Genomic DNA, 27,707 nt, shown 5'->3' on the forward strand with positions numbered 1-27,707 from the left:
ATTAGGGCTTCAGGGATAAAATAAAGGATCTCTACAGTTAATGAATATTAAAGAAGCGGCTGCTTTGAAAACTTACAAAAATGACAGCGTTTTACTTGCCACATCTGTCTTCTGTTTGTATTCTCGCCCTGGTCCTTCAGTATTTGTGACAAATGACATACTATTTACTTCTCCAACTATGGATAGTAAACAAAAGTTACAGAAGATATTTTACTTCACTCTTTTTGTGTGTAAGCAAATTTTTTTTACCAACTTCCTACTCTTCGTTATCCTGCAGTGTCTTTCTTTGTTGTCCATTCATTTCAATCTTAAAAACAAGCAATCTGGATGAAATTTATTAACATTTTCCTATTGAAACAGCACTTCGCAGAGCATTGCAAAGACTCCTGTTCTTTTAAATCCCTTAAGTCTGTTTTGTTGTCAAGATTCTAAAACCTTGACAGTGGTTTGACAATAAATGTGGCAAAGGAACTGTGGACCATGTTAACCCATGGTCTTTATTGGTCTCTTGTATTCTGTGTGCAGACATACATAAATAAGCAAATGAGATCTGCTTTGTCTTCCTTGATTTGTAGCTTCCAAACTCTTGGGGACAAGAACTGTCTCTGTTATGTTCTTCTCCAGTACCTTGCACAATTAAATTCTGCTCCTGACTAGGATTTCTTAGCACTCTGATTATATAAATAACAACAATACTGAAATAATAGTCCATTGCACAAAATTAATTAAGAGCATAAATGAAACCAACAATATTATGTTGGTTGTACCAACATAATATGTATGTACCCTGGACAACATAATTTGGTCTATAAATTCTTTATCAATGTAATATCAGAGAAGAAGAAATACATTGTTCTGCGGTTTAAAAGGTGTGTTCAATTGTGAGTTCAATACAGCTGCCATGGATTCTTTTACAGGCTTTTGTTTAAGGCCTTGAATGTAACTTCTTGCTTTTTTAAGCTTTATAGCACATATTAAAGTATACTATTCAACCATATGCTGTGGGTGTAGCAGAAGCTTGCATTCTTTATGCTTATACCCTCTCGAACATTTTCCAGGTCTGCTTTCCTCCCTCTATTGTTGTTGATCCTGTGTTACTTTTAGAATATCTCCTGGATATCTTCTGGATCTCCTCTTCCTAGAAGAAGAAATTCCATGGCTTTTTGAATCTTTCTTTTCCATTCTCTGTGCTCCACTTAAAATTCTGGTGGCCCGATCTGCTGGCAGTAAGTCAGTAGTCCTTTCTTCTCATTCATTTCCGTGGGAAAAGTGGGTACTTTCATGTCAGTGAGTGATGGAAAAGGGGAAAAGAGAAAAAGGAGCTGTTAAAGGTAGTATGGACTGTGAGGAAAGATCAGTAGGTAATGGAGCTTGTTCTAAGTGGTTTCTACAGTTGATTCAGGAACTGAATTCTCTCTAGGACAACTTTCCTTTAAAACCCACAGCCTCTGTGAAAACATCAGCTTGCCTCTCGTGCATAGCTTTTTGCATTAATGTTTTTAAAATATACCCTTTCCTGAAATTTTTTGTGTTCGTTGAAATTTGCAGTTTTAATTGTCTGAACACTGTTTTATTTGCATCCTGCTACTTCTCCCTGCCAGTCTGTTTAAATGCCGTTTAGAAGTAGCAGGAGAGTAAATTTTCCTCTTGTGTTAACTGTATCTTTAAGTGGAAACTTAAAAAAGTTATGTGGCTCAAACAGGGTATTTGTTTTTGTATAAATATGAAGTTTTATTTTAGTGTTACAGATTCCAGTAACTTATCCTGAAGACAGAACTGTGTATATGCAATGTGACTTAGTCACACTATGATTACTTCTCCCCACCCCCTTTTACAAAGAGCTGGTAAAAAGCCATCTGGCCCACAAGCCCTCTCTGTTCTATTTTATGGGATCTTTAAATACTTGCATTTCTGTACTTTTATTTGTCTTTTGAACCATATGTTTGCATAGTTTTTGGCAAAGCAGTATTTTTTCAGAAAAATGTTGTGTCTCTTCTCACCTTGTACCACAAAACATTAAATTATTGGATATTTGGCCAAGCCCAATGAGCCAAGCTAACAATGTGTCAGTTAGGCAATCAGATGATTTCGGTCAAGTCAGAATGCTATTTGGATTGTGCGTATAAAGCAACCCATTTATATGGCTGATTAATATTCATCCAGTTTGTCCTGCGTATGTAACTCTGTGTGTGTATATAGTGCAGAATATTTAACTACATTATTTTTAATTTTTATATTTATTGTGTCCTATATACATTTCATAATTTTATACATTTTATAAATGTTTTCATTATTACAATTATATTGTTTTGCAGAGTAAATTCAATTCAGTTGAACTACGTTCTTGGAGTGGGAGATAAGTACTTATGTACCAGGAAAGAAAATTGGAAAGTAATGCCTCATGTACTTATTTTTAAATGTGATTCAGACCTAAAAGTTTATAGCAAATCATGTGGTGTTCTTGTAAAAGGATAGGTTTCTGTCAAACGGAGATAAAGTTTATTCTCCGTCTTTGTGTCTGTAGGGATTAGGACAGTAATTGCATGTAATTTCTGGTGATGCTTTCTCCTCCCTGTGGTCACTGATGTATTATTTCACTGAAAATATGTGGGGAGGAGTTGAAGTGTCTGCAGTGGATTTCTTAAATCTGAATGTAATTCCTATTACTTTATGTTTCATCTCTAGACTTGTCAGAATAAGAGTTTTTTCCATAATTGTTTTCTTGTAAATGTAGAGGGAGAAAAATTGTGTAAGTTGAGAATTTTATTTAGGGATGTGCACATACATAATGCTAATATTGATCTCCCCCTTTTCCCCCCCCAAAAAAAAAGGGGGGAAGGAATTTTTGTCACAATGCATAGTACGGTTCTGTAGGAAATGTATTTTTTTTAGTATCCAGTTCATGAAATATGAAACCCTGACTCCCTTGAACAACATGGAGTGTAAATTGTGCTAGACTAAAATTGGAATGAGCTGATAAGCGGTATCTACTTTTTCTCTGACATCTTTTTAAGAGTGTAAGAAGTTTCAACGATGAAAATCTCCCTCACTGACTATATTTAAAGTGGTGCAACCAATGTGAATGTTCCTGATCAGCATTTTTCCTTGTAATGAGGTGATTTATTGTTTGTTCTTGCATATTCAATGGATATTCACAACATATTGATAAATATGTTGATAAACATATTGATGAGCTTTGCATTTATTTATCAGATCTTATAATTGTTTTTAGGCCTCTGTAATCTTCCTCTCAATAGCAATTATTGTTAATCTATCAAAAGTATCACCCTCTTACTCCCCTCCTGCTTCCTAAAGTAGAGTAAGATTATCAAAGATTTTTTTCTCACTTGATCTTTGACTAGTTGGTTAACTCACCTCTTAGGTCATCTTTGTAAATGAGTTTGTAATGTTAAATTGACAAATGAATAGATCAGAACTGTTCTGTGCTTTTTGGTCGGTTACTGCTTCAGTTTTCACAGGTTTTCCGTCCAATAGGAAGGTATGACTGTTCTATCTTAGAGCATTGTGCTATTGTAAAAAATAATAATGGCAACGTATCCTATCTTTTAACTAAAATTATTTGTTTTCATTTTCTGTCTGGATCTGTTGGATAGCTAACTTTGCTAGTTCATTATCATGTAAATGGTGCAGCATTTGTAGGGGAGCTAGGGAAGTGGCTGTCTTAGGTTCGCATGGGAGAAAGTGCAGTACTGAAGACGTTCTCAATCATAAAAGCAAACTTTTTGTAGGGAAACTGTTTCTGCAGATTCCTCAGGCTATAAAATAAGGTTTCTGAGGTGTATTTTTTTTTCCCCATGCTGGTTTTAAAAACTAGTTTGAATGGGAGTTGAAAGTGGGGTGCTGGAAGGTGGTGTGGTTAACTACTGTGCTAATATTGACCTTAAAGAATGCAGATTTCAAAACTAGAATATTTAAATGTGAGATAATAAGTTGACTTAGCTGTAGTATATCTTTTCAGCTAGCTGTGAACCAAGAGAAGACAAGAAGCTGCATAAATTTTATTCACATACGAATGGATGTGTTCTTTAAAGATAATGCAGCTTTTGAATTCAGTAATTTTTCAGTGTTTATCCTTTCTGGAGTTATTTTAAATACAAAGATAGCATTTTCTACCTCAGGATGTCCCTGCAATGCAAATGATGAGGGCTGGGAGAATATATACTAGGATATATAATATGTTTGCTGAGTTCCCGCAATGTTTTGTAGGAGTCCACTATTGGATGTGGACTAGGCTGACTGTTGGCCTGAGCTGGTACAGCCTCTGTTATGTCCTTACAGTGATTGACTTGGGAACTGCAGAGGACTTCAGAATATATCTGAGTGCATTTAGGTAATCAGAAACAGTGACATCTCTTCTTCAGCTGAAAAAGAAAATTAGGGAAAGTGCTTCACAGAATTATCCTTCTAATTGCTTTGAAAGCAAATCTCTAGGATAGGTCTGTGGAACATCAAATTTTACAGTCATGCTTCCTTTCTTCTTTTATATTTTTCATTATTGTATGTCAACAAACTCCTTAAAATCAACCACAAAGAACAAACTGCCAAATAATTTTTTTCTTTCCCTTTCTTCTCTATCTTTAAACACCCTACACTTCAAAAGCATAAGTATTCTTTCTATTTTCCTTAACTTTAGATGCAGAATAATCACCAGTCTGTATTGGGTCTGTTACGGCATTGAAGCTTAATATTTCTTGGCTTGTTTAGGTCTTGAAATTGGCATTTTCCTCTTTAGCAAAAGAATAATCTAGTATTTTTTGTGGAAAATCTACAGTTATTTTTAACCTTGATAACTCCAGACTTAGCAGACGTAAGAGCTATCATTTTTGTGTAGTGAGAATAGTAATGACATTTTATGTAATATTTATTTATTTTCTACCATGTTTGTACATTGGAGGCTTAATCCTATGGGTACTTGGATTTATGGGTAAAACATGAAGAACACCTGGAATTTTAAGGAAGAAGTGCAACTCGTATCTGTGGTAGGTAGTTAGAAGATGTTTCAGTGTCTTTGGTAATAATAATACTAGCTTTTTCTACTCTAAAGATTGATAACTGCTTTGCCTGCAACTTTTTGATTATAATCTCTTAAATTCTTAATTTGCACAGACTAGTTTGTGCATAGTTAGATATCTTATTTCAGAAACTACCTAATTGGCTTGTCACAAGATAGAAAGTGTTTATTGCTTATCACCACCACAACTTTCCTCTGCCATTAGTCTTCTAATTCGCTTACTATTCAGTTGCTGTGAAGAAGCAGATGAGAAATTTAATTCTATTTTTTAATTTCCCAGTGTGCTAATCAGCAAGGTAACCTTTCTTGTTAATAGTAAAGGTGCCAATAAGGAATAGGTACTTGAGAATCCTCTCGGTAATACCAAAAAGGCAAATCCATGTATGTGGCCTCTAGATCAACTTAACTGGTCTTTCTATGCTTGTCTGGAGCAACTTATTCATAAGAACTCTGCCAATTTGTTGATTTAGTTAAAGGTTACTTAACTTCCTCGAAAGTTCTTTTGTGTTATATACCCTCATTTTAACTGTCTGTTATATAATAACAAAGAAAGGTAAAATACTGTTATATTCCTTGATGGAGCAATTAAAAAAAAAAAAAAATCATTCATTATTCTTAAGGGAATTCTGTCAAAATTATTTCAGTACGTTTGATTGAGGTCTCATTGTTTTCCTGTTCAAGCAGTTATATTTCTGATTACTAAACAGTGCTTAAGTGCCCTTATAACAATTTAATTTCTGCCCTTTTGTTCCTCTTCATTCCGATGTGTTTTCACTCATTTATGGAACCAAAGCATCTCTGATTTTTCTTGTATTTACTAAGCATTTCAAATTGTAAATGGTTGTTGAATTAATTTGTTCTTAGCATTCTTTGTTTTAATAGGACATGCTTCTGCCCCTTCCCAGTCTTCCTTTATAATCTAATTCACTGTAAAGTCTTGATGCTTTTTCCATAGCTCGCAGTTCATAAGCTTTTTTTTTTTAAATAAAACTTGTTTTCATTGTAGCAGTTTAGTCATCTATTCTGTACTTTCAGTGACTGAAAATACAGCAGCTGTATTTTAACCTGGTGTTTGAAATAACTTAGCAAATTGAAGAAGAGGAAGAAAGTTCTTTTTTTAACGTTACTCATAGTTTGGTTGTCTGGCTTGATTGCTGGGTAATTCCTCAGTGGTAGCACCGTACTTCAGGGCTTTGAGGGATTAGTCTCTATGTAGTGATTCCACAGTGAAGAGAGCTCAGCTATCAATGGCTTTGTAAAATGCCTCTCTAGAATCCTTGTTTACAGAGAGCGAAAAGATCCAGATACCATTTAAGTTCTTTAAATTTTCGCAAAGAAAATCCATTAATACCCAAACTTCTGTTGCTCTTTTGGCTTTTTGCCCCTTTCAAATTGTGATTTGTTGCCAGCATTCCACCAAAGGCAAAGCAACCTCAAATCTCTAAAGTGATTTACCTCTGTGTGGTGTTACCATCATCATTACTATATCAACTTTCAACATAAAATCTTGTCGTTCCACAAATATGCAGAGGAATGTGCAGGTTAAGGTGTGGGTGGCAGGAGGAGGAGTGGCGGTACACTTAATTCAACAGCACTGTGTACCTGTCGCTAGGAAAGGAAGGGTCTTTCCAGTAATGTAGATTTCTGAATTACTTTATCATGAAACAGGTAACAAATAAACTTTGAACAAAAGGGCAATTTTGTTGGTGTCTATGCTTGTTCAAATCCCCTTTCCTCTAGATGCTACATGCTCTGTAGAGTAGAACTTGCTTTACACTAATGAAGAACAAAAAAATAGGGTTGGACTATTGTTCAGTAAAGTGATGTCTTGTCATGCACATCCTTCAAATATCATGCTTTCCACCTAATGTTCTGAAATTTAAAATGTTCTGAGGAAGGGCTGGGAGAGCTGGGACTGTTTATCCTAGAGAAGAGGAGGCTCAGGAGGGATCTTACCAATGTATATAAAAACCTGAAGGGTAAAGTGTAAAGGAGACAGAGCCAGACTCTTTTCATTGCTGCCCAGTGACAGGACCAGAGGCAATGGGCTCAAACTGAAACACAGGAGGTTCTGTCTGAACATCAGGAAACACTTTTTCACTGCGAAGATGACTGAGCACTGGCAAGGGTTGCCCAGAGAGGTTGTGGAGTCTCCCTCCTTGGAAATACTCAAAAGCTATCTGGACACGGTCCTGGGCCACCAGTTCTAGGTGGCCCTGCTTGAGCCGGGGGGTTGGACTAGATGACCTCCAGAGCTCCCTTCCAACCTCAACCCTTCTGTGATTTTGTGAAATTGCTCTGGAGTTGTAAACTGAACCTACAACCAGACTAGATAAGAAATGCAGATTTTCTTCATGTTCAGACTTGAAGTCAGTATTCTGATTGCCTGTAGGTATCCCAAAGAAACAGCAAATTCAGGTTAACGTTGACTCTTTTATTTTCTTCCAGTCTTTCTCTTATGGATACAGCAAGTATTATAGGACAAATTATTCTGCAGAGTGTTTTGGTTTGTTGTTTTTTTTTTTTTTTAAAGGATCATACCATGTAAGTTATTTGCATTTCTCCCTGGGCAGCATCTCCTTATTCTATATAAAGTACATGAGCTACCTTCTCTGATATGTACAAAACTATTTAGTATATGAGCAATCTGATCCTGGATTAGTGGGTTCTTATGGCTTGCTTTGTAATGCTATTTTTTTAATAGATCTCTTATTTTAAAGAGATTCAGCTGAACAAAATAATTTGCAATAAAGTTGACAGGGAACAGTTGGTTACGTAGCACTGTTTGGAGAAATGTTCAATTTATCTTCATAAATAGTGCTTGAGAGTAGTCGAACAGGAATATAATTCAAGAAAGAGACCTCACTTTCATGTTTTCAAAGACACTTTGGACACTAGCCTTAGAAAACAACAGAAAAATGACATTTGGGAGAACAAAGGAGAAATGCCTTGTGTCTTTCTGTACTGTTGAGCCTTTGCTTTTAGTAGAGAAATGCCATTTCTTCAAATGATCTAGATAGTTTAAATAAGGCTACCTGCTGATTTCAGCAAACACTAAGAAAGTGAAGGGAAAAGAACGGCATCAAAAATTACTTCATTTATAAAAATAAGCACAATGTTAATAATGTGTCTGAGAAGTCAGTATTCTTTGTAGCAAGGGAGAGGTACACAAAGTATATAATAGTTCTTGAATGGCTTTCAGTAGTGAATTCATAATTCTCCACTGTAAATTCAGCCAGACTGCTGAATACTGTGAGGTGAGTATTGCAGCAAGCTGAACTTAATAAAAAAATCTTGGGGGATGTGTGAAAGAATTTCTGAAACTCAGAATGGCAATATAAATAGCAATTAGTTTAAAAAGCTGTCTTAGCTAAGTTTAGTCTTACCTAAAACTCAGAAATATTTGAAAATGGCAAGCTGAATGAGTATATTAATGTCACACATGCCTTGATAATCTGTAGCTGTGAGATGTGTTCCTTGATTTAGAAAGTTTTTATTTGTGAAATAATAATTGTGCATAGAATTAACTTGAAGTATCTGCTTAAAAATCATAAACTTAGCACTCTAAAAGGTATGGTCATATCCAGTTCCCAGGAATCTGAAGGTTCTGAATACTGAAAAAATATACAGTCATTTAGAATTAGGAGGTTGATCATCATCTTATTGAATTATCTGTGCAGAATGGTGTTAGTTTTTAACTTTTTTATTTTTTGCATAATTTTTACATTTTGCTAAGGATTTTTTCCCATCTTTTAATCAAGAATTTTTGCAATATTTTTGCTAGGTCACCCTAAAGTGTTTTCCACTGAGAATAAATGGAAAGTTTTTAGCCTTTCTGTATAACGGGTACTCTTGGAATTATCCTGGTTGTCCTATATTATACTCTCCTGAGACTAATATCCTTTCAGTGTAAAGGTGACCTAAGCAAAATGTACTTTGAGGTTTAGCTGATGCTCTTGTTGTAGTATCTTTTCTCTAATTCATAATTCTTCCTTTTGATATTTCTCATGTTTTTAATTACTTCCATGCTTGTAAAAAAATACTAAAATAAAATAGTAAAAAAAACCAGGAAAAAAGCCTATAGGTAGTATAAGGCATCTTACTTAGGTTTATTTCTGAAAACTCTTAAATGGTTTAACTTGTGTTTGTTTAATGCAGTACAGTAGGGATTCTCTTTCCTGAAGTAAACTGTGTGCTTGTTTACAGTACTAGAGTCCAACTCTGTAATTGATATTGTTGACTTTACAGACTTTATTTAAATAAAGTGAACTGTATGAATACTTACATTCATTAAAAAATAAAATCTGTGACTGTAGAGGTTTAACCTGGCAGGCAGCTAAACACCACACAGCCGTTCACTCACTCCCCCCGCCCCCCCCCCCCCCCCCCCCAAGTGGGATGGGGGAGAGAATCGGAAAAAAACAAGTAAAATCCATGGGTTGAGATAAAGACAGTTTAATAGGACAGAAAAGGAAGGGAAAAATAATAGTAATGATAAAAGAATATACAAAACAAGTGATGCACAATGCAATTGCTCACCACCCGCCGACCGATGCCCAGACAGTTCCCAAGCAGCGGTCACCCCTTCCCCAGCCAACTCCCCGCAGTTTATATACTGAGCATGACGTCCCATGGTATGGAATATCCCCTTGGCCAGTTTGGGTCAACTGTCCTGGCTGTGCTCCCTCCCAGCTTCTCGCTGGCAGGGCATGAGAAGCTGAAAAGTCCTTGACTAGTGTAAGCACTACCTAGCAACGACTAAAACATCGGTGTGTTATCAACATTATTCTCATGCTAAATCCAAAACACAGCACTGTACCAGCTACTAGGAAGAAAATTAACTCTATCACAGTTGAAACCAGGACAGTGACAAATTGTGAAGATTTTGGAAAGTATTAATTACAAAACCTGATGATTTTCCTATATTTTGAAAGAAATTGTCAATTTTGGATTGTACTCCATGGAAATTAAGGATCTTTTCTAAATCAACTGGATAAAATACATCCATGTAAACCATTACACAGGTTACTTTCTATCTTGCATTTTCTACAGTGGGAAAAAAATACTAATGTTACTACTTTCTTGTGTAGTGATCAGAAAATGACAGCTCCGTGTAACAGGAAATCAACCAGATTTTTCTTAAATTGCTAATAGAGCAACTTATGGGCTAAAATAAAAAAACTTAGTACTTTTATTTCTCTGTTCATTTACCTATTCAGCCTTAAAAGGAGATTTTTAGGCTTAATACCACAAAATGTAGGCTATTTTGCACAAGGATGAAAATCGGTGTCTGATTCCAAGAAGCAAATCCTCAGTCACAGTTAAATGATTTCAAGTCAATGGAGCATAATATCAAGTCAGTCATACTGTGCCAGCTTACATGGCTTCTCAATTATGTTCAGGCAATGGCTTTTTGTAAATAAATAAATAAATAAATATCTGAAAGGGAAAGAAGTATTCTGACAAATTTCTGTATGTATTAGTGGTTAGTAATATTTGCATTAAGTCTTTTTTTTTTTTTAAATTAAAAATTTAAAAAAAATTTTAAATTTAAATTTTAAAGTCAAGCCTTTGAAATATCATGGAAAGCTGCAGGAAACATCTGCAGTACTGATACAGCCATTCTCAATAGAAGAATAAGTTTATGACCTTATGACTTATAGAACAGATTGTACTGTGCTTCCGATGCCTCCAGAATTTGATGTAAATGTTGCTAATTTCTGCTGCAGAAAAGTATGTTGCTCACTGGAATATCTAGATACTTAATCCTGGAGTTCTTCATCAGACCTAGGATTTCTTGTGTTGTGAATCAAGAAATTGCATTTAACAAAGTTAAATTACATTTAACAAAGTTTGTAAATTTGACATGACCCATGGTTTCTACTCCTGATTATAGACAAGTTCAAAATAGGGAATAAATATTTTGGATAAAGCTACTGATGCTGCATGTCTTAATTTAAAGAGGAATAAACTTTGATAAAAGTGAAATATGTTTTAATTTTTTGCCAGGTTCCAGAATAACCTAGGAAGTGTTGGAGAGAAGAGTGAAGGTCTAGATGGATCAAAGAAATTACTCTGCTTTAGCACCTTCAATTCCATGAGCCATGTGAGGTCTTGTTTAGAAGGCTTGTGCAGGAAAGTAGTCATCTATCTTCTCACTTTTTAGTGTGTAGGGAATGATATAAGTACATGAAGTTACCTGAGTATATGCCAGTATTGTTTGTCAAGGTTTACGAATGATAAAACTATTTTTGATATGTTCAAAGTTACTGATATATTGGTAGTGTAAATCACATTTATATGCAGGCATCAGGTGAACAAGGGGCAACAGAGGAATGAATGACTGTACATTTAAGTAGGCTATAACAATGCTTTGAATGTTAATTCCATTGTCTTTCTGCCATTAATGTAATGGGGTCAGTAATTACGTATCTGTGAAAGTTTATCAGACATTTTTAGAGGAGTTAACTATTCTTACAACATACTGCTGAAATGCATTTATTAGTACAGTTAGTTTGTCTATACTGTTATTCTTAGTGTAACTGTAGACTAAAAAAGACGACTGTTAAAACAAATTGGAATTTAAGCTACATACATCATATTGAGAGACTTATGAGATACTTTACATGCCTTATCAGTGCAACCTTGTTCTTTTACAATGAGTGTTGTCCTGAAATAATTACCTACAAAGCTAACATTTTTGGGGGATTTGATGCACCTAAGTGAACAAAGCAGAGTCTTCATCAAGGGTGGTCATTCAGTCTACATTAGCTGGTTTTGCTAAGATACACATAAAGGAAACATGGAAGTCAAGCCACCTCAATTTTTTTTTTCGTCATCGTAATTTAAGAAATACTCAACAAAATCTGTAGTTAATTTATCTCCAGTAGCAAATATAGTATCAAATCATTAATTAGAAACTGCTTGCTTTATTTCTTCCACTACAGAAACTGTGAAATTTGAGCTACTGGACTGAATTTGAATTTTTCATCAGGAAAGGGGAATGGCTTGGTAATAACCAATGCCTCAGCCTTACTAGTAGTCAACAGTAGATTTGAGTCCCTGCCTAATTTTTTTGAGGACTTTTCCTAGTACCAGTATCTTGTCTTACAGATCTTGAACCCCACCTTTCTAGATCTGAGGTCTTCCATGTTCACATGTCTAGTAGTATTCAGGTGGCAGCCTCTTACATCAGAAAGAGCTGAGACTTCTGAAACCTGAAACAAGCGAATTGGTAGAGCCAGTGTGTTTCAAATTAAAGGAGACTAGTTTGGACACTGAAGCATTGAGTAGTATCCTTGGGACTTTGTTCTTTGCTTTTTTTAATAGTCCTTTATGCCGTAAGTTACCTGTGTGATGTTCTGACTGAAGGCAAAGTAAATGAAAGGAGGTCTAAAGAATACATTTACTGAAAATGTATTTTGAATTATGTAAACCCGTTGGAAATATGTTTATATGATAAAGACAATCTGATAAAACTTTTGTGAGAACCAAGGAGAAACTTCCCTTTGCCATACTCCAGCTATTTTGCTATGATGTATGTTTCCCAGATCAACAAATCTGAATCAGCAAGTATTTAAATCTTAAATATTTTTTTTGTTTTAAAAATAAGAGGTTTGTCTTGAAAATGTCAGTGGTATCCATTGGACAGACAGAGCAAGCAGCATTTAAGAAAATCTGGGTGGTTATTTGGGGTTTTTTTGTTTTGTTTTGTTTTCCCCAGAGAGAGACTTTTTTTTTGGGCCAAAAGAAATTTAGAATATGTGGCCAAGGAAGATTAATAGTCAAGTGAGGCAAAATGTGTGTATACAGGGTGGTTGTTACTGTTGTTTATGCTTTGTCTTGTAGGCACTGTGTCTTGGGAGAGTGAATAAATAAAGCTGTGTTTTGAGTAGCTAATCTGCTGGTCACAGATTACGAAAGGGAAGGCTTGTAGATGCCAAGCTCTATTGGGTTAAGAAGCAGAGAGGAGATATGGGGGATCACTGGGAAGCAATCCCTAATAGGGAATTGCTTCAGGTGCAGATGCCAGAAGCTGGGCCTGCCAGCATCTTCTGTTTCATAACTGGTCACAGTTTGCCTACGTTTTTGACAGGCGGCATAGTTGTTTCATCACATCACTGGAAACTGAGATCTATAATAAATGAAATTTAACTTTATTCTTTTGCTTTGTTCTTGATTCAATGATATGGACCACTGCAAATGGAAAAATCTTTTGCTAGCCATAGGGACAAAAGCGGAATTATTTAGAATTGCTGTCCCAAGCAGCTTATTTCAGTGGGGACTGCTCATCTGCTTAACAGGATTGAGGCCAAAATACCAATGACTCTGCCCCTACTCCAGCAACAAAAATAATTTTCATAGGTGATCTCTTTATGGAGAAATCCCTGTCCTAAATAAAGAACTGCTTTCCTTGTTGCGTCAGAAAATTCCTGGATTCTGGATTTTCTCATTTATGTTTTTAAGGGTTATTTAGTTTTGAAAAAATGCTGTTGTGCCATATATTTTCACTTGTTACAAAATAGTGTAGGAACAGCAAGTAATATTATAGTTCTGTTTGTTTTACAGATATTAGCATTCATGTTGTTTCTGCACGTAGATCATACATATTCTTTTATTCTGCTTGGAGCATCAGCTAATAAAAATAAATAAATTATACATGGCTGCCTCTTCACCCATTGATTTAAATGTTCTCTATGGTTTTGTCAGTAGACTGTTACCTGTTGACCCTTTTGTAGTTATTTGCACTGTCAGAACTGCAATTTTCTTCGTAAAAGAAGAATTTCCCTTCTCAGATTTATGCTTGTGGGTTGGGTTTTTTTTTTTTCCCAGTGTGTCAACTAAAACAGTCCCCTTGAGTTACCAGCATAAAGCTAGTAAATGCTCAGAGGAGTTCTGTAAATAAACGGGTTTAAACAAATGTAGGGTCCTTACTTGTATAGACTGTGGAAAGGAGCAGAAAATTAGCAGTCTAGAGTAAAAATGAGTAAAAATTTTAGAGTAAAAATGAGATAGTGTGTCTCATTTTCTGGACATGAGTAACATTTGTTCATGTCTCTCAGTCATCACAGATGTGTTTTGTCTAGTGGGTCTGATTTAGCCATCCTCTCCTATTTCCAGATTTTCTCTGGTAGAAAAGTTTCCCCAGGGGGTGGAAAGAGGCAAGTTAATACAAATTTTGCATATGTCTAGAATCCTAATGGGGATTCACTTTGGTGACAGTTTTATGTATGGTTTGTGTAGCTGCATGGTAACTGATAAAAGAAAAATACTGGAGGACATGTTCAGTTTCACTACCTTAATGGCAAGAATAATTTGGGATAGATCATTATCTTTTCTAACAATGCTTTCCTGGGTATTAATAGATTATTATTATTTTTATTATTATTATTATTTCATTAGGGTAATAGGGAAAATTCTGCCTTTTGTTTCTAAACGTTTTCTGTCAATTTTTCTTCACTTTTCAACACTGTTCTTTTACACAGGAGAAAATTTTTGACTGGAGGTAGAGCTCATACTCACACCTTTATTCAACAATCTGTTTTTCTTTTTTATACACTTCTATCTTACAAACTTGTAATTTTCTTATAAAATTATCAAAGTTAGATTCTGAATTATGAAATCCATAAGGCCAGTCTGCTAGCTTGAGCATTTGTTTAAAATATACTTCCCCCCCCACCTTTTTAACAGACTGGTTAATTTTCTGAGTGTAGTGTCTGAAAAGTGAGTGCCTTTTTGATCCAAAGCTAAAGTAGACAGTTGTAACGTTGAAATGTGCCATATTTTCTGAATGCAGGTACTCAACTTCAACGTAAAATGCACAGCGAAAATGGAAACTCATTTAACACTAGATTTATTTCTTGGATTTCATTATTAAATGAGATGAGGAAAAGGTTGATAACTTACTCAGCAGCATATATTGTGCAAATGTTTTATAAATGACAAAACAAGATTAGACCTTCATCTATCTGTGAAGTGTTACAAACCAGGAAGCCATAAAATACAGGGCATTCCACAGACTTCATTGTGTATTCTAGACCTGTCAGTCCCAAGGTCTTTTCTATCAATTACTCTGCAAAAGGAGACTTTCTGGAATAAAGCGGACTAAAAAGTGGTAGAATATCTAAGTGCAGTCCATTACCTAAGAGAACTCTGGCCTGTACATGATGTATGTGATTATCTGCAATCTATTCAATGATAACTTTCTATTTGAAAAAAGTAGATTTCTTCAGAATCCAGTGAAGCAAGTAATAAAATTGTACCTAGTGACTTTTATACTCCTGAAGTACTAGCTTGATTACCTAGTGTAGTAAACATTAAGTTAGTTTAGTTACTGGCTTTTTACCTCGTGCCTTTAGAAAAAGCAAAACAAAAGATAGAAGTGATTGAGAACATTATGATGAACTTCACAGTATTGCACAAGAGCTGTGTGAAGGTGATGTTATACATGGCTGAATCTGCAAGAAACAAGGCAATTGTTTATTGGCAACAAGCTGCCAAGTAAAACTTTGTATGGGACTTCTTTGAGTAAGACTCTTCTGATATCACAGATTATTTTGTAGAAACAAATTATATAGCAGTAATAGAGCTGTTTATTTCTCCCTTGTTTTTTTTTTTTTGTCAAGATCATGTTTTTGCTTTAATACTCTTAATGATACTTCATTGGTTTCTATTTCTTTTCTCTGAATAAGGTCTATTCTGAAAAGTCTTGGGTTTTCTGTACCAAGTAGGATATTATGCATCCTTCCTGTGTTAATTTAAAAGTTGTGTCTTTTTATTAGTTCTCTTCAGTTTCTCTTTTTTGCTTCAGTTATTAAAGCTTTTGGAAATACAAATACACATCCTTTTTAGGTCCTTATGTTTTATTGCGCATTACCAACTGGAGTGACTCATGCAAAACTAGTGAATCTTTTGAAATAAATAGAAAGATTTAATCCAGGCACTGCTAATCCAAGGAAATCTTACAAATGAGTAGGCTTCATTTTTATGTAATCTGCTTTATGATTCTTTTTAAAGAAAAGAACTTACAAAATATCTTTTTGAAGCAAAACTACCGAAAAAATGTAGTGTTAATTGATTCAGTGGTATTCTCATGGTAAGCAGGGTTGTAATCTCTCCTTCACATTTGTGACTACAAATCTCAGCTAAATTCTGAGAATAGGAATGAAAACCTAAAAGATTTTTTTTTTTAAAGGCTTTGTAGGGTCAAATAAATGTGGTGATCTCGAAACTTTTCATGATTTATGCTGATCAAAGCTTCTTTTGGACTCAAAACTTCTGATGACCAGCTGTGCTTTATAATGAACTCCAAGGGGCATCTTCTGCTAATTTTTAAGGTGGAAGATCTGACAGGCAAAATGTAATTTTCCTTTATCCTTGTAGTTTACACTTTCCTTTCCCTCATATATCTATCTCTGCTCTTATTTATAGCCTTACTGATTTGTCAAAATGTTACTAGATGAGCTAATTTTTCTATTTCATTCTGTTTTTTTAAAAATTCCTAGAAAAGCCACCTTGTCTCCTTGCTCAGTTGTTCCTGCACAGTATTTGAGTTTTGTCCTTGTCTTGCCTGTCTTCATGTTCTCCCTTCTCAGAGCATCCCCATTTCAATATGTTTTGTTAAGCTAGTTTATTCTTCCCTTCCACAGTGGACCCTCATCAGCATGTATACTCTTTCACTAACTCCTGCATATTTTATCAGAGATCTCCCACATTCCAGTTTTCTGAACTTTGCTTCTCTTTCGTTTGGTGCTCCTTCTTCACTTTCAGTCTCTGTTTCTGTCTGTCCCCCTCTCTGTCCTTTCCACCTTCTCTCAGCACTCAGCTTGTGTGCAAGCCGTAATATTCCAGTTTCCTCCTCTCTTTTTTTAGCTCTTACTTGATATAGGCAGCTTCCACAGTGTCCTTGAGCAGGGAACTGAAGACTTAAACCAGGACGGATTGTTGCATTGATCCTGATACGCTGTAGGTGTAGCAAGCCACCTAGAGCATGGTCAGTGCAACCTCACTGAAATTAGGTAACTTAGGAGACTAAAAAGTCTCTGCTGAACATGTGTGACATCAGGCTTACTTGATAAAAAAATCTAAATAGATTTTCATAGGAATAGTTAGATGAATGTATTTAAGTTGAGGGCCATCTTCTAATATGTCTTATAGCCTGCTTTTAAATCATTCTTGTGATGGAATGTTTTCATGCAAAAGAAAAGCCACACACACGCAAATTTTTTTTTCTTATACACTTATAGTTCAAACAAAATATTTTGGGTATCTCAATCTTGAAAGCAACTAAAAATGTTGATCTCATAATGGCATGTGCCTAGATGGGTTTATAAGACAGTTCACTCCTGTCTGTAGCAAAAAATAAAACTTATATTATTAAATTCAATATTATACGTATTGTTAAGGAAATTCTGAACATAATAATGGTTTCTCTCTTTTTGTAGCTACATTTTTCTTTCATCTTAATATTGGAGTGACTAACAATATCCTGCTGTGATTTTTACTAAATAGAATAAATATAACATAGTGCTGCATTTTCTAAAGCTTCCAATTTTTAATGAAAGTTAAATGATTGCTGTACTGGTATCTTATGTTTAGACAGTCAGCCTTACTCTACTCCTTTGCCTTCGGTAGCAACCTGTTTGATTTCATTTTATGTATCCTTTCTGTTTAAGACCACATTGAGTTACTTTTTTAATACTTAAAATCTACTTGTCTACATAGAAGACTAAATTGTGCTTTAGGCTTTATAGGGGTGCCCCCAACCTCCTGCTTAAGCTCTGAGGATGCAAAGGCAGAATGTAGGTATGAAGTGCTCGAACATTCCTCATCCTTGTCCTCAATTATAGAATCTTCTGGCTGAGAAGGTGGAACAGCTGATGGAGTGGAGCTCAAGGCGCTCTGTCATCCGCATGAACGGAGACAAATTCCGAAGATTTGTGAAGGCTCCACCTCGTAACTACTCTGTGATAGTGATGTTCACTGCTCTCCAGCCACAGCGGCAGTGCTCTGTTTGCAGGTAATTTATACCTTAGTGATCTTTTTCATCTTCCTCACCACAGTTTTCAAGTGAATGTTTTAATCAATGTGCAATACACTGAGTAGGATTGTTCTTTGCATGGGATAGATGCTTACTATTTAACAGGCTCGTGTTTGTTACAGCATCTTTTCAACTGCCTTTTAATCTATATGTCAAATTTTAGAAGTCTTCCTAGTTTTGGGTTTTATTAAATTACAGTTCAATAAAATGTACACAACTGAGGAAGACCTTCTCTTTAAGAAATCTGCTTTGCTTTGTTATCAGTCGACCCTGATCTTTCCAAAGACGTTTTGTGACAGAAGTGATTCATTACCATTTAATAATGACACTTCACTGATTTCTTCAGTTAAGAGATGTCCAAGGCTCTGATGCACATGTGAGTTACCCTCTGGTTTCACAGCTTTGGACAGTTCTTACATGCAAGCACCTTTTTCCACAAGGACATGCTTATTGTGGAATACTGTCTGGCACTGCACTTTGGTATATTCTGCTGGCTCCTTTTAGAATATGTATTAGAGTGGCTCTGGTATTCTTCTAAGTTCAAGATCTTTCTCTGCAAGTTCCTAGTTCAATAAGTTAATCCAGAAATGACTAATGATAGACATGGAAATAGGGCCAAGGGACTGAAAGGTAGTCATGCACTTAATTACCTTACTAAATAAGAAAGTGAGCTAGTAAAACCTTCTTCAGCCAAAATATGCATTAGAAATTATTGTGTTTAGTAATAAATGGGATTATTGTGCAGGGAGTTCTATATACTATTTAAATAGGCACAAAATGCTCCGTAGAACTATGAAATACATAAGCTGTATATGAAGAAATATTATTTCTTGGTTTTAAATAGGTGCACTTTAAACAATATACAAAGTTGGTAAATGTAGTAGCTTGTTAGATTTCTTAGGTGTTAGAATGCGACATTTACAATAGAAACTTTAACTTGTGTACCTGTAGTCATATACGGTTTTTATTAGAATTTTTTTTATAGATTAATTTTTTGTCATTGAAGTCAATTGGTCAATTTTGAGGGAGAGTATATAAATTGCATTCCCATGAGTTCACCCTCCATATCTGAACCGTGAAGGTGAAGGAGTAGGTACAGAAGCTTTCCAACGTTCTTAAGTCAGAGGAATTTTTTCTTTAAAACTTCTAGCACTTGGTTGCTGTTATTTTTTCTTTGTGTTGCCAGAGTTCAACTTTAGGAGATCAAAAAGGAGTTGAAAGTTTACCATATTGTTTAAAATCATTCCTTATTTTCTTACCCAGTAGATAAAGCTACAGGAGATGCACTAAGTTCAGCTTTATAAGGGTCAGTGTGTTTGTCATTATAATGGCCATAGCGAATTCTTCCCCTGTGTTATGTACAGCTCTTTTGTAGGGCGTGTGAAAACAACATAAATATTGCCATTATTAAGGAAGTTAATTTTGCTTACAACTGTATATTGTTTACTGTACTGAAAAAGAGCTTATACACTTCCTCCTGTAATATACCAGGCTAGCCATTTATGTACAGAAGCAACTGAAAATCTTTAAGCATAAAATGAAGGAAAAAATCAACGTACTGCTTTCAGCTGGGTTTGTTTAAATGAATGTGAAGTTGTGATCCACTTTTTCATGTGAAATAAAAGGAATTTAATGAGGTTGATAGTACTGCACATAAAACCATTATCAGGAAAATCGACGTTTTCAAATCAATGGCTAATTAATGGACAGGAGCACTGAAAGGATATACAGAGCTGAAATGCATGCATTACTTTATTGTTAGCTATTCACTAGCTGCTTTGCCTAAAGGAAAAATAGATTTTTAACTTAATCTGTAATGTTCTGTGAGGATGCTTTTGTCCAAGATTTAAGTTAACTGTTACTCATAAAAATATTTTCAGAACAATTGCATACAAGAAAATCAAAGTCATATTTCAAATACAAAAGAGCACCTAGACTGAAATCTGTGACTTTGAATAACTTTGTCACAAGAATTAGTACTTCTTTTTTTCCCCCTATAAATTGAGCCTGGTTAGTTTATGCACCACAGGATTATCTAAAAAAAAAAAGGTTTTGTCTTTTCCCTTTGGTGGCTAGATTTGACATTTCAGTATTTTCTCTCTTCTAAATGTCCAGTTTATAAAGAACAGGGGGCGCAGTATTTTCAAAAGGGAAAAAAGGATGTTTGTGTGCTGCTGTTGCCTAGAGCTACATCAAATGCTAAGTATGAAAAACACAGCATTATACAAAAAAAGATAAATAGCAGGATGGGGAGCAATGGTAGGAAATGCAGTCCTCTTCTGGAGAAGAGCAGTGAAAGCTGATCATCATTGGAGCAGGCCATTGCAGATTTGCACATTTGAGGCCAGAAGAGATCATGTGTGTCCTATCTTGTTAAAGTAAACTATATTCTTTGTGTATCTGATTTTGCATTTGGTTATATTTAGAATCTTTGTTGTTAAAATGAGCCCCTGCTTACAGTAAAATCAGTATGACTTTTCTGGCAGGTTTTTTGAATGATTGTGCAACCGAAGATGGAGAGGTAGTTTCTTGCCTTCAGAAAGTTAGTGTCAGTTTTGGCACTCTTCAGAGTGAATGCAAAGTCAGTTTGGTGATCCAAGTTCTCTACTAGACGAAGGACTATTGTGCCTGTCCATTGCTGAAAAGTGCTGTAGTTTGGACATTGTCTAGAAGGTATGCAGGAAGGATTCCCCCCCCCCCCCCATCCTTTTTAACACCAGACAAGTTCCAAATTTTGGATAAAACTTGGTTGAGGTTATCTTAGCCAAGTCTTAAAATGCTTGGAGGCATGATACTTAAATATTTTTAAAAAGTCTTACCTATCCATATAGCAAGGACCTACATGTGGAAAGCTGACCAAATTTGTCTCAGAAAATCCAAGGCTTTTCTGTGTGCAGCAAGGAGGACATTGTAACATCAATCATGTAAATCAGTTAACAGTTAATGATTTGTGAAAGTATATGGAAATAATACCAATTTACTCTTAAAATGCCACATACAAAGAAGTCCCTGGGACTGCAGATATTTGGATGAAACTTTTGTACGCAAAAAATATCCTTTCAGTCAAAGGAGCTGATCTTTTTTTCAGTAAAACCAAAGCATATTGTGTGTTTTGTAGGTATTCTCTAGCAAAAGTTACTTAACCTAAGATCTTTTTTCCCAATGGAATGCAAAGGGTTTCTTTATCATTGCAGGAGATGAATACATAATATTATGTATCATCTTGAGAAGGATCAATTAGAAGAATTTTTTGAATGCTTTGTTTGCCAATTTTGTGAAACTTACCTGTTCTTCCGATGCTAGGCTTGTTTGTTCCTGATATATGTCATATTGTTGTATTAAATGCTTTCCTTGTACTTAATTTTGCTTGATTTGCTTCTAATTTTTGACATTATCGCTTTTCAATATGTATTTTTAAAAGTTAGAAATCATATGTCTGCATTACTGATTGGAATTTATTCTGTGCCCAGAACAGATTAGGTTCATTTACAGGTGTTTCTAAAAGACAACTACCAGTTTGTCGTCTTTGAGATAGAGACTGGTTCTGTATTCATCTTAATGAAATATTTTCACAAACTGTGGCCTGGAAAATATATCCCTAGGCTTTCTGAATCAATCCAGTCCTAACACGTGAAGGCTTCTGTAAACCAGCAGCTCTGTATACATGTTGGTAGTCCCTCTAGTCATGCCTCTAGAGTGTTTTTCAAGGAAATTCTGTCTTTATCCTAAAGCAGAATTTGGAGTACATTATTTCCATCTAGCTTTGTGGACAAGCAAGTTTCAATTTTCTGGTCCAAAAAACTATTGAAAGCCATCTGATGCCTTCACAACTGTGTAAGTGGTAGCATAACTGTCAGTTTTCCTGTTGACACAATTGTTTAGGTTCAAAGTGCCATAGCTGGTATTGAGAGATTAATTAGCCATAACAGGTTAGATCATAGAATCATAGAATCACTGAGGTTGGAAAAGACCTCTAAGATCATTGAGTCCAACCGTCAACCCAACACCACCATGCCCACTAAACCATGTCCCTAAGCACCTCATCTACACGTCTTTTAAATACCTCCAGGGATGGGGACTCAACCACTTCCCTGGGCAGCCTCTTCCAATGTTTAACCACTCTTTCAGTAAAGAAATTTTTCCTCACGTCCAATCTAAACCTCCCCTGGCGCAACTTGAGGCCATTTCCTCTCGTCCTATCGCTTGTTACTTCAGAGAAGAGACCAACACCCACCTCGCTACAACCTCCTTTCAGGTAGTTGTAGAGAGCGATGAGGTCTCCCCTCAGCCTCCTCTTCTCCAGGCTAAACAACCCCAGTTCCCTCAGCCGCTCCTCAGAAGACTTGTTCTCCAGACCCTTCACCAGCTTCGTTGCCCTTCTCTGGACACGCTCTAACACCTCAACGTCCTTCTTGTAGTGAGGGGCCCAAAACTGAACACAGTATTCGAGGTGCGGCCTCACCAGTGCTGAGTACAGGGGCACGATCACTTCCCTGCTCCTGCTGGCCACACTATTTCTGATACAGGCCAGGATGCCATTGGCCTTCTTGGCCACCTGGGCATACGGCCGGCTCATGTTCAGCCGGCTGTCGACCAACACCCCCAGGTCCTTTTCTGCTGGGCAGCTTTCCAGCCACTCTTCCCCAAGCCTGTAGCGCTGCATGGGGTTGTTGTGGCCGAAATGCAGGACCCAGCACTTGGCCTTGTTGAATCTCATACAGTTGGCCTCGGCCCGTCGATCCAGCCTGTCCAGGTCCCTCTGCAGAGCCTTCCTACCCTCGAGTAGATCAACACTCCCGCCCAACTTGGTGTCATCTGCAAACCTACTGAGAGTGCACTCAGTCCCCTCATCCAGATCATTGATAAAGATATTGAACAAGACCGGCCCCAAAACTGAGCCTTTGTGGAACACCGCTTGTGACCGGCCGCCAACTGGATTGAACTCCATTCACCACAACTCTCTGGGCCCGGCTGTCCAGCCAGTTTTTGACCCAGCGCAGAGTCCACCTGTCTAAGCCGTGAGCCGCCAGCTTCTCGAGGAGAATGCTGTGGGAGACAGTGTCAAAGGCCTTGCTGAAGTCCAGGTAGACCACATCCACAGCCTTTCCCTCATCCACTAGGCTCGTCACCTGGTCATAGAAGGAGATCAGGTTGGTCAAGCAGGACCTGCCTCTCATGAACCCGTGCTGGCTAGGCCTGATCCCCGGGCTGTCCCACACATGCCTTGTGAGCGCCCTCAAGATGAACCGCTCCATAATCTTCCCCGGCACCGAGGTCAGGCTGACAGGCCTGTAGTTCCCCGGATCCTCCTTCCGGCCCTTCTTGTAGATGGGCGTCACATTGGCAAGCCTCCAGTCATCTGGGACCTCCCCCGTTAACCAGGACTGCTGATAAATGATGGAGAGCGGCTTGGCGAGCTCCTCCGCCAGCTCCCTCAGCACTCTTGGGTGGATCCCATCCGGCCCCATAGACTTGTGATCATCCAGGTGGCGTAGCAGGTCATTGACTGCTTCCTCTTGGATTATGGGGGGTTCATCCTGCTCGCCGTCCCCGTCTTCCAGCTTGGGGGGCCGAGTACCCTGAGGATAACTGGTCTGCCTGTTAAAGACTGAGGCAAAGAAGGCATCGAGTACCTCAGCCTTTTCCTCATCCTCAGTGACAATGTTCCCCCCCCGCATCCAATAAAGGATGGAGATTCTCCCTGGCTCTCTTCTTGTCATTAATATATTTGTAAAAACTTTTTTTGTTGTCTTTAACGACAGCGGCCAGATTGCGTTCTAGCTGGGCTTTGGCCTTTCTCATTTCTTCTCTGCACGACCTAACGAGATCCCTGTACTCTTCTTGAGTCGCCTGCCCCTTCTTCCACAAGCGGTAAACTCTCCTTTCTTTCCTGAGTCCCAGCAAGAGCTCCCCGTTCAGCCAGGCCGGTCGTCTTCCCCGCCCATTCTTCTTACGGCGTACAGGGACAGCCTGCTCCTGCGCCTTTAAGACTTCCTTCTTGAAGATTGTCCAGCCTTCCTGGACCCCTTTGCCCTTCAGGTCTGTCTCCCAAGGGACTCTCTCAACCAGTGACCTGAACAGGCCAAAGTCCACCCTCCGGAAGTCCATGGTTGTGGTTTTGCTGGCCCCCCTCCTTACTTCACCATGAATGGAGAATTCCACCATTTCATGGTCGCTAAGCCCAAGACGGCCTCCGACCACCACATCTCCCACCAGTCCTTCTCTGTTTGTAAACAGCAGGTCGAGCGAGGCACCTCCCCTGGTAGGCTCACTTACCAGCTGCGTCAGGAAGTTGTCTTCCACACACTCCAGGAACCTCCTAGACTGCTTCCTCTCTGCCGTGTTGTATTTCCAGCAGACGTCGGGGAAGTTGAAGTCCCCCACGAGAACAAGGGCTAGCGATTGTGAGACTTCTGCCAGCCGCTTGTAGAACGCTTCATCTGCCCCTTCATCCTGGTTGGGTGGTCTATAACAGACTCCCAGCAGGATATGTGCCTCGTTGGCCTTCCCCCTCATCCTTACCCATAAACACATAGATATCCTATGTGCTCTTGAATGTGAAGTCATTGGTGGGGGTGGGATGTGTTTCTAACAGTTGAAGAACCATGGTTTTTTCCATGCGTGTTAGGAAACGTGTTTGATTAAACAGTTTTGGTCCCAGGAAGTTAAACTTGGTTAGTCTTAACTGACTTTACATGTTACTATTATTGGTGTATATAGTCTGCCACAGCACACTGGAAGCAGATACTAAAGGGCCCTTTGACGCACTGTGATGATGAATGAGTTTGGATTTTTGTGGTTTGCATGAACAGTCAGAAATAATCGAACTCTAAACAGTGACTCCTCAGGATATAAGACCAGCTTCCCTTTTTCCTTTTTGCTTAGGTATTCACTCAACTAGATAGTTTCTCTCTGTTACCCACATCACTCACGCTACTGAAAAAAATTACTTATGTGTGTAAGAAGGAGAACAAAAGAACGGTCACTCTGACAACAGCATCTTCACAGAGATGAAGAGACTGTTTCTCAGCCTGTACTTTGTATTGCATACAGGCAAACGGTAGCTGCTAGCCTGACTTGAATGCATTTTTGGGTGAAAATTCGCTTCCAGCTTCTCTGCTCTTCGTCTTCTTGCCTCTTGCAATCTGTTCCCCCATTTTATTATCACTACATTTTCCCAAAGGGATCAGCACCATTTTACCAACCAGACTTCAACAACCCCCCCGCTCCACTTGATTGAGTATTAGTGCTTTGATTTTCAGCTGCATGTGGGCTTTAGCCTCCTGAAACCATCACTGTGCTGACTGTTCCTCTGCATCTTTCATTGTTATCATTAACTTGTTCTTTTTTGTTTGTTGCTGTACCATCTAATCACTCCATAAGCAAATTATGTGAGGTCTTTTACTTTACTTCTAAGCTCTGCTTCTCTCATCTCACTGGCAGAAGCAACCATCTCTGCTTTGCATACAGGTGCATATCAGAGATGTCTTGTTTTTTGCCAAACAGTTCACATTTTTGTCTGGTTCATTTTTCAAATTGACTGCTGGGGTATTTTCATTTAGAAAGGGATATCTGGGTCAGAGAAATGAAACTGATCACTTGAGGTTTTTTCCCCAACAGCTGAAGCCCATCAACAAAAAGATGCATATTTTGTTTCATTGGTTTTTTTTCCTTAGAGTAGTGTTCCTTGAAAAGATCAGAGCAGCGTCAGAGCCTAAAGATACTGAGTTTCAGTGGATAGGGTCTATACCTTGACTTGTGCCACTAGTTTGTTATGTGATAATGGTTAAAACATGTAAATTAGACATGTACATCTCTCTGTGAATTTCAAGCTACCTGAAACAAGTGGATTTTGTTTTGTGTGCTTTCTACTATGCATGTTTATGCCTGTGAATTCCCAAATGTTTCTTTTAAAGATGTAGCTGAGCCTGTTTGAATCATTGCAAATCAAGATTAAAGCCTAGAATTAGCATCATAAATGATCAGGAGAAAAATGGGGAAATGCAGCAGAGGAAGACTATAGTAATGGCAGGTGACCACTTGTGGAGAAAAACTTGTAAACTGCACAAACTGAAAATTATGTTGTTTCAGTCCTGGATGATATTTAATAGTATTTTGCTGTGAAAGTAACAAACCTGCTTCCAGATTCTTGGAAACACAGTTTTGCAAAGACAGTATTTATGAAGAAGCAGCTAGAAATGTCTATGGTAATGCAGAGGAGTTTGTGTAGCCAGTGATTTTCTTCACCCCCATGTTGACCAGACTATTGCATTTTTAAAAGTGTCAGAAGTTTCATTATATTGAAAGGAGCACTGATTACTCCCATTAGCTGAAGTTGTGTGTCTATAAATACATATGTGTGTGTAAATATACATATAAAATATATATATAAAAAAAAATACGTAGGATGTGAGGGAGATGGGTCGATTTTGCAGGTGTGGCACATGTTTTCTAAAGACTAATTTTATTTCATTTGAGTGACAAGGCTGAATTCTGTCAGAAATTATTAATGGCATCTATTGGAACAAGCTGGTAGTTACTGCAGAAAGTCTGCTGCAGAATGAGCTCAAAGTCAACTGCTTAAGCTATTCCTTCTGTATTTCTTACAGGATTATGTGAAAGGTAAGTTATAATTCAATATATAGCTTGTGTATTTTTAAGTTTTGAGCTTAATATGGTATGTGTTTCATAAAGGGCTCTGAATGTAGCTGCCTTCTGCTGTTGACTCACAATGTGCAGAGAGAAATGACAAAATATATGAGAGAAGAGATTCCACATAATTTTATTAACATCTGCCCTATCAATGAGACCTCCAAGAGGAGGTTTTTAATCTAGAAAAGAGAGGAATTCTGTTGGTTTCCCTGTTCAAGAAGATATCTCGGAAAACTGTTTTCAAGTAGCCGATCAAAGAGTAGGTCAACAGCGAAAAGAATTCTGACAGTCAAGAAGGTGTCATTAGAAAGAAGAAACAGGTTCCTCTGCCTTTCAGGTTTTTGCTGGTTGATCAAGAACGGGTAGTGAGAAAATCATTGACAGGTCTCTTAACTGTACTGAGAGGGAATTATCTTTTGAACTTTTGTTCAAAGAAGGAACAGGAAATGTGTGGAAGGAGCTGTTGAAAGTTCTGCAATTGCTTTTCCAGTGCACTTCAGGATCTTGATAGAAGTATTGATAAGTCCTGTTTAACAGGGCAGTAATTTTATACTTGGATCATAAGAGACTCCTTATTCTTCCTGTGGTCACAATTTATTTTTTTTTTTTACTTTGCAACTTCTACAAAATATAATCTCATAGCTTCTTTTCATCTGCAGAATATTGGAAATTTCATGGGATGCTGTAAATAGAATAGCATGGATTTTAGCTTCCTTTCTCCTATTATAGATATCTAGATTGCATAAACAGTGTAGTTTTCAACTAGTGTCCATACTCTCTTCATTTGGTCGTGTGTGGTGAATTTTCTGGACACATTTGTAGATTCTTCAGTGCTTTTTGTCATGACATTATGAGTCACCCTAAACAAAAATAAAAGCAAATAAGCATTCTGAATTTATTATCTTCTCGATACTGAGAGGAAGTCAAAATATGCACTTAGCCCCTTCTCTTCATTTTGGGAAAAGCATTCCAAATAAAAAACAA

General features: G+C 37.3%; 1 protein-coding gene across 1 annotated transcript in view; it reads left to right on the forward strand.

Moving 5' to 3' along the window:
* TUSC3 (tumor suppressor candidate 3) overlaps nucleotides 1-27,707 on the forward strand; it is a 158,422-nt gene that overhangs the window by 45,954 nt on the left and 84,761 nt on the right. The window contains exon 2 of the mRNA XM_076336310.1: nucleotides 17,881-18,050. Within this exon, the coding sequence (XP_076192425.1) occupies nucleotides 17,881-18,050 (170 nt within the window). The remainder of the gene's footprint in view (nucleotides 1-17,880; nucleotides 18,051-27,707) is intronic.

This window comes from Aptenodytes patagonicus, chromosome 4 (assembly GCF_965638725.1).
Source record: "Aptenodytes patagonicus chromosome 4, bAptPat1.pri.cur, whole genome shotgun sequence".
NCBI classification, from domain to species: Eukaryota; Metazoa; Chordata; class Aves; order Sphenisciformes; family Spheniscidae; genus Aptenodytes; species Aptenodytes patagonicus.